The sequence below is a fragment of the Tripterygium wilfordii genome, chromosome 22, assembly GCF_013401445.1.
Source record: "Tripterygium wilfordii isolate XIE 37 chromosome 22, ASM1340144v1, whole genome shotgun sequence".
Classification (NCBI taxonomy): Eukaryota; Viridiplantae; Streptophyta; class Magnoliopsida; order Celastrales; family Celastraceae; genus Tripterygium; species Tripterygium wilfordii.
This window is the reverse complement of record NC_052253.1, coordinates 11,515,852-11,523,395: the sequence shown is the minus strand read 5'-3', so window position 1 is coordinate 11,523,395 and position 7,544 is coordinate 11,515,852. Positions and strand designations below refer to the sequence as shown.

At 38.4% G+C, this 7,544-nt stretch overlaps 1 protein-coding gene across 1 annotated transcript; it reads left to right on the top strand.

Annotated features, from left to right (window-relative positions):
* Positions 1–479: 479 nt before the first annotated feature.
* LOC119990321 (protein argonaute 5) lies at positions 480–7,232 on the top strand. The gene is made up of 22 exons (XM_038836175.1): positions 480–1,119; positions 1,776–1,993; positions 2,124–2,273; positions 2,398–2,531; positions 2,619–2,728; positions 3,111–3,214; positions 3,347–3,485; positions 3,574–3,690; positions 3,796–3,906; positions 3,989–4,060; positions 4,371–4,490; positions 4,628–4,793; positions 4,873–4,994; positions 5,071–5,196; positions 5,289–5,431; positions 5,518–5,580; positions 5,655–5,718; positions 6,061–6,196; positions 6,297–6,370; positions 6,477–6,571; positions 6,663–6,694; positions 6,800–7,232. Exons 1-22 carry the CDS (start codon positions 580–582, stop codon positions 6,934–6,936), a joined length of 2,973 nt encoding a protein of 990 aa, XP_038692103.1. The 5' UTR covers positions 480–579; the 3' UTR covers positions 6,937–7,232.
* Positions 7,233–7,544: the final 312 nt, after the last annotated feature.

Genomic DNA, 7,544 nt, shown 5'->3' with positions numbered 1-7,544 from the left:
AAAATGAAACGCGTTGTTTAAAAATATTTATACATGTATATGTACATTGTGGATAACTCATCATTATCGAATCTACTAACTATCGAGATAATTTTTAAGAATTGCATACATTATGCAAATATGAACATAATATATTTTCCACTACATATATATTTCTATATAGTTTGGGCTTTTAAAGAAATTCAAAGCTCAAAATGCAAGTTCCTAATAAAATTCATAATTAAAATAAACTTTCCCCATAATTTCCATGTTTAGAGGGATCAATTTGGCTGAAACGCCTAAAAAGAAAAGAAGAGATTTTCCTTTGTATACTCCTCCACCAACCCCCACAACGTTCACGCAGTCACACGTTGAAGCAAAGAAGCACAAGCGTAGGCGATTTTCAAGGGGAGTTGGTACGTTGGTCGTAATTAGAAAATAGTTCGAGGGCAAAACTGTATGTCCAAAAACGCTCTTTAAATAACCGTTGCGACCCCACATATTTCTCATTCTTCGTGCAGAGGCTCATAGGCATTTTCTTCTCTGTGTCAAACACTCTCTCTGCCAAACACTCTGTTAGTCCCTTTCCTGTTGACAACAATGTCTCGCCGTGGTGGTGGCCGTCGTTCCGAATCGCGCAGGGAGCAGCCTTCTCCTCCAACGCCGGCTGTCCAGAGCGGCGGTGGCCGTGGTAGGGGTCGTGGAGGCTCCGGCGCAGGCAGAGGCGCGCCTGGCTTCGCTTCTGGTGTTCCTCAGGCGGGTACCTCTTCGGCTCCTGCTTCCTCTCAGGCTGTTCCTGCGGCATCTGCGGGGCCTCGGACTGCGGTTCCTCGGACTGTGGCATCTGCGGTGCCTCGGACTGCCGCATCTGCGGTGCCTCCGCCCGCTGCATCTGCGGTGCCTCCGACATCCGCTTCCAAGATAGCTTCTACGTCGACTGCATCGGTTGCGTCGTCTTCGGCTACTGAGTTAAGCCGTGAAGTTGAGCAGAAGCTGGTGTTACAGGCTCCCCCTCCTTCGTCTAAGAAGGATCTCAGGCATCCTGCGAGGCCAGGTTATGGTTCCCTGGGGACGAAGTGTCTTGTAAGGGCTAATCACTTTCTTGTTGAAGTTGTTGAAAAGGATCTCCATCACTATGATGTAAGATTTCTTTTTTCTCTCTCAACTAATTTTTAGATTCTTATATATGGGGATGCTTTTAGTCGTTGGTTATTGTATTTAATTCCAGTGCGGTGTTTGGATTTTTTGTTCTTCGTATATTATGAATTTTTTGTTGTTATTTTTTAAATATATTTTGAACCTGTAATTTAAAATGATTTAAAATGTAATGTTATTGTATGTTGAGCCTCACCTCTTCCATTTGTTTTGGCGGATCTTAGTTTGTTTTGGTATAATTAATTTTTAGCGATGTTTTACGTTTCAATTGGGTTTTAAACTTAGTCTTCGATATTTTGCTTATCTCTACGTGTTCCCCCTTGCGATTTTTGGGGCTAATACTGTATTATGAATTTTTTCTGTCAAAATTTATCTTAGTTATTTCTTAGATCTTGGTGGCTATATCTCATCCCCCCCACCACCCCCCCCCCCCCCCCCCTAAATTTACTAAATACGGAGAGGAGGATAACATCCAGCTTAACATATGGAGTTTTTTTTTTTTTTTTTTGAATTTAAATATTCACGTGTTGTTTTTTTCTTTCCATCTGGAAGTTGCTCTTTGTACAAATTTATTTTTTTGTTTGTTCTTGGTTGGTTCACTTGGTTGCTGCTTGATAGTTGACTAAATTGCTAATGGTTAGGTGTCCATCACCCCTGAAGTGACGTCCAAAAAGATAAACAGGGATGTGCTGAAGAAACTTATTAACACATACAGAGAGTCTCACTTGGGTGGAAGGATCCCCGCTTATGATGGCAGGAAGAGCATATTTACAGCTGGTCCACTACCTTTTGAATCAAATGAATTTGTTGTGAAGCTAGATGTGAATGAAGATCGTGCTAGATCATCTGGCTCTACTAGGTATTGTCTTTTATTCTCTTGTTTAATTGTATAATTCTAAGATTGTCTTCTGTTTTGATCTGTCCAGTATGTGTCTCTTTCATAATATTGTTCTAGTTGAAGCTGATGTCTTGGGTTGATTGTTATGCAGAAGTGAACGGCAATTTAAGGTGGCAATTAAATTTGCTGCGAAGGATGATATGCACCATCTTTCTCAGTTCTTACGAAGTAGACAAATGGATGTTCCACAGGAAACAATACAGGCCCTGGATGTTGTTCTCAGATCAACTCCGTCAGAGAGGTACTCTACTTTTGTTGTCTTGAAGTCCTTTTAATCCGACTATGCTTTGCTGCTAACCATTCTTGTTATTAGACATGCTTTGGATTTGCAAGTATGGTTTAACTTGATAGATACTTTTGGCTAGGTATGTTGTTGTGGGACGGTCTTTTTTCTCACCTGATCTTGGTGGAAGGGGTGAGCTTGGTGATGGCATGGAGTATTGGAGGGGATACTATCAAAGTCTCCGTCCTACCCAGATGGGACTCTCCCTTAATATTGGTAATTGCTCCTACAAACAAGTTTCCTACTATTCATTGAATTTCTTGAAATTAATCCAGTGGATAACTTCTAATATTTGTTTTCCAGATGTGTCTGCAAGAGCATTTTATGAGCCAATTGCAGTGAGTGACTTTGTTGCCAAGTTTTTGAACGTTAGGAACGTATCTAGACCTTTAAATGATCAAGATAGAAACAAGGTATTACCTCTCTATATTGAAATGAAAGTAATCTTAATCTTCAGCATTAGATAAGCATTATATGCCTATGTTAAATGTTTAAGCAATAAGTGACTTCTGATTATTAAAACTTACGGCATTTTTGTTTATTACTTCTGCCTCTGAAATGATGAGATTTAACTGACTCTGTGTTTTTATACTGTTTAAACAAATTGGATATGCTGATGGAGTAGAAACTGTTATTTGTGGTTTGTTCTGTAGTTTCTACATGAGTGGTGGCTTTATCACTGGTGCTAATCTTGTGTTAGTTAGATTAACAGTTTCAAGAAGGTTGAAATATCAATTCCCATCTTTCACTTGCCATATTGATACACACTGTTTCCTTGATTTTAATATGTTGCAGCTGAAGAAGCTTTTGAAAGGATTAAGGGTTGAGCTTAACAATGGACAGTTTACGAGATCATATAAGATCAATGGCATATCTGCTCAGCCTATAGGCCAATTGACGTAAGCCTTTCTTCAATTTAACTTGTGTGATTTGACGTATTTTAAAATTTTCACGAGTACACAATTCACTTGTCCATGCTCTGTCATTTTGTGATTTTTCATTTATTCATTCAAAAAAATTTTCTATTCCAGGTTTCCACTTGAGGACAATCACACACGAATGTCAGTTGTGCAATATTTCCATGAGAAATATAATATTCGGCTTCAGCAGATTTCTTTACCTGCAATTCAGGCTGGCAATGAAGCACGGCCGGCCTACTTGCCTATGGAGGTTGAAATATTCTTCTTGAATATTTCTTCTGCTTTCCTATTTGTCTATCTACATATGTTCTTATTTGTTTTTTCTTTTTGCATCACAGCTATGCAAAATTGCTGCTGGACAGAGATATACTAGGAAGTTAAATGAGAGACAAGTAACTGCCCTGCTAAGAGCTACTTGCCAACGTCCTGAACAGAGAGAAAATAGCATCAATCAGGTCTAGCCTTTTTTTTGATTCCTCTTATGAATATGACATTATTTATGAATTATGACACTTCATTGGTGTTTGTCATTTGTCATTTGCCTTTTGTCTTTTCATTAGATGGTTAGGCACAACAATTACAGTGGAGATGAGCTTGTGCATAAAGAATTTAGCATTCAAGTTCAAGAGGATTTCTCATTGGTTGATGCACGAGTTCTGGCACCTCCATTGGTAAGTGAACATTTAAAAATTCTATCTGGCAATATCATACTTTCAATGTATTTATTAAAGATTTGAGTCATGTTTAATGCAGCTGAGATATCATGAAAGTGGGCGGGAACCTAGGGTTGAACCCCGCACAGGGGCATGGAATATGATTAACAAGGTAAGCAGTAGTTGCAAGATAACACACTTGGTGGTTCATGCTTAGGAAAATATCTTAATAAGGCAGAACTTCTTGTGAAAGTTTCTACTGGTAGATTTGGAATTGTATTTGCTGCATTAGAAGTAATTCTACAAGTAATGTTAATGTTAATATTTGAATTATTTAAAGTCTGTCTTGTTACTTACTTTGTAGTTTGTTTCTTAAATACTTGCCGCTCTTGATGTTGGTTGATTTATTTATGTAAATAACATGATGTCTTCTCATTTGTGATGATTGCAACTGAGATATTTACGCTATTTTGATACTTTAGAAAATGGTCAATGGCGGGACAGTGAAGTACTGGACGTGTGTTAATTTTTCGAGAATGAACCCAGATTTGGCATTTCGATTCAGTCAACAATTGGTGGAGATGTGCATGAGCAAGGGAATGGTATGCACTTAATTCTTTCTAACACTGTTATGGATTTGTTTCTTAAGTCTAAGCTTTCTTCTAATGCTATGGATTTGTTTCTTAATTCAAACGGATGGACTTTATTAACCCTTCTGTTGGATTGATTGAACTGCAAGGTATTTGATCGGCAGCCTATGCTGCCCATACAGTCAGCTCATCCGAGTCAGATAGAGAAAGTTCTTGTGGATATCCACCAGCAATGTACTTCCAAGCTTGTGAAGGAGCCTGGGAAACAACTTCAGCTATTGATCATCATACTACCTGATGCTACTGGATCATATGGTGAGTGAAAAATTTGTTGTTAGTATGAAGAAGTTTTGAACTCGTTTTTCTTGGCTGACTGAATTCATTTTGCTTGTAGGCAAAATCAAGAGAATTTGTGAGACTGAATTAGGGATTGTGTCTCAATGCTGCCAGCCCAAGCAAGCGGCAAAGCTTAACAATCAATATTTAGAAAATGTGTCCCTCAAGATCAATGTGAAGGTTGGTTTTTTAGTTGGGCATTTATTAGGCTTATCTCGGCCATTTTTTTTATTTACTTTTTCTCGACTTCTTACAGGTTGGGGGCCGAAATACTGTCATCCATGGAAGATTGCCGCTTGTGAGTGATCGCCCTACAATTATTTTTGGTGCTGATGTAACCCATCCACAACCGGGGGAGGATTCTAGTCCTTCTATTGCTTCGGTACGACATTATTGATTTTTCGTTATGGGCAGGCATGTTTTTACTTAACTAATTGTTCATCATAGTATTCTCTGTTGACATGACTGGAACAGGTGGTGGCCTCTATGGATTGGCCTGATGTGACCATGTATAGAGGACTAGTATCTGCTCAAACTCACCGACAGGAAATCATTGAAGATCTTTATAAGACTGTTGTGGATCCTCAAAAGGGTTTGATTCATGCTGGAATGGTTAGGTGATACATCTGCATGCACTCTCACTGGGCTGCATTTGAAGGTGTTAAGCCATTACCTTCCACTCATTGTCTGTCTGTCTTTGCAGGGAATTGTTAATCGCATTCAGGAGATCAACTAACCGCAAACCTGATAGAATTATCTTTTACAGGTAACAATTTATTTCTAAAACTGAAATATTGTGTGCCCCATCGTTAATGCTGATTCTGATTTTTGGAATGGCAGAGATGGTGTAAGTGAAGGGCAGTTTAGTCAGGTTCTACTGTATGAGATGGATGCAATTCGTAAGGTAATCTATTTTAATTGGGATTAAGAAACAGTTTTCTGCCTAGCTTTCAGAAATTGCATGGGCATTAGAAATAAGTCATAATGTTAGGCAATTGACTGTCATGTAAATAATACTAGTAACATGATCAGAGAAGTTTCATGTCTATAGGCACCTGGTATTTTATAATACTAACAACATGCTTAGAGAAGTTCCATGACAACAGGGTGCCTGATATTTTTATAATACTAACATGCTTAGAGGAAGTTGAAAGATCTTGTCATTGAGTACACATTTTAGAAAATATAATATTGGCTGGCTTTGATTTTGATGCTTATCTAATACATGGGATTGCCTTTTGTGCAGGCTTGTACATCACTAGAGGCGAACTACCTCCCACCAGTGACATTTGTTGTGGTGCAGAAAAGACATCATACGCGTCTGTTCCCTTCTGATCATAAGAATCGTGCGCTGACAGACAGGAGTGGCAACATACTACCAGGTTTAAATTTTAGTTTGTGTGATAGGTGTCCTCTTCCCTTATCTATTCCCCTTCCTCTTTTAAGCTGTCAGTTTTTATTTCGTATTCTCGTGTGTTTTAGGAACTGTTGTTGATACGAAAATCTGTCACCCGACAGAGTTTGATTTCTACCTGAACAGTCATGCTGGAATCCAGGTGAAAGCATAAACCATCTTACTATTTTGTAGTGGTCTTGTTTGGTACCAAATGTCGTATTCTTCTCTGAACCAAAAAACTACGTTGTTTGATAATTGTTTTGTAGGGAACTAGCCGCCCCACGCACTATCACGTGCTGTATGATGAGAATCGCTTTACTGCCGATGCATTGCAGACGTTGACTAATAATCTCTGCTACACGTAACTTTTCTTTATTCAAAACTAAAGTTCACATTGAAACAACTTATTCTTCAACTTGTATATTGTAATTCTTTATTTTTTGGCATTTCAGGTATGTCAGATGTACCAGATCAGTTTCCATAGGTTAGCGACTTTTTCTTCTCATTGTGTTTTTTTCTCTTTGTTTTGGCATACCAATTTACTGTGGTACTTTCAGTACTCATGGCTCCATGTTCATTGTGAATGCAGTGCCTCCTGCATATTATGCTCATTTAGCTGCTTTTAGGGCACGGTACTACATGGAGGATGATGGATCTTCTGGTGGAGCTAGGGATGGACTTCCCTCAATCATGGAAAACGTTAAAAACGTTATGTTTTATTGCTGAATTGGGGCATTTTGATACACTCCTATTGGTTACAATCATAGTTTATTTTGGTGTGCCCATGGGTTTGGTTTGGTGGTGGTTTTTGGATATGGTAGTTTCTTTTATGATCGAGAACTGGTTTTACTTGAATGTAAGTTACCAAGGGATGTTAGATGTTGGTCAGTTTCAAAAGTTAAAAGAGTATCCAAATTGTTGAGGCAATTAATTGTTTTAGCTTGAAACATGCTTATTATACCTGCTAAGTTTGTGAGTCGGATAATATATTTTGTAAATGTAAGCTATTTCATTTGATTTTTTTTTACCATGCCACACTGTGTCAAGTATTTGGCAGCGGCTGTGTATGTGCAACGCCGGAGGCCAGTTCATGGAGTGAACAATATACCATTGAATTGGAATTGAATGGAGAATATTGTGAAGATGGTAGTCGTATTCCATGAAGTTATGATCATTTCCACAAAATTTGGTAACATTGAACTTAGTTGAGTGGGTTTATCACGTTTTCTTCTCCAGTTCTCTGAACTGGCGTTAGAGAAGGAAAAGAAACAGTTTTAGAAGAAGTATGAATAATCACATCATGGTCAGAACATATAAGCACATGATCATTATAC

Bases quoted from the DNA above. Each gene is read 5' to 3' on its own strand.
- LOC119990321 (XM_038836175.1), top strand. From the start codon at position 580: ATGTCTCGCCGTGGTGGTGGCCGTCGTTCCGAATCGCGCAGGGAGCAG. The intron at 4,061-4,370 runs GTAAGCAGTAGT...TTGATACTTTAG, and splicing joins CATGGAATATGATTAACAAG to AAAATGGTCAATGGCGGGAC. The intron at 5,432-5,517 runs GTGATACATCTG...CTGTCTTTGCAG, and splicing joins ATTCATGCTGGAATGGTTAG to GGAATTGTTAATCGCATTCA.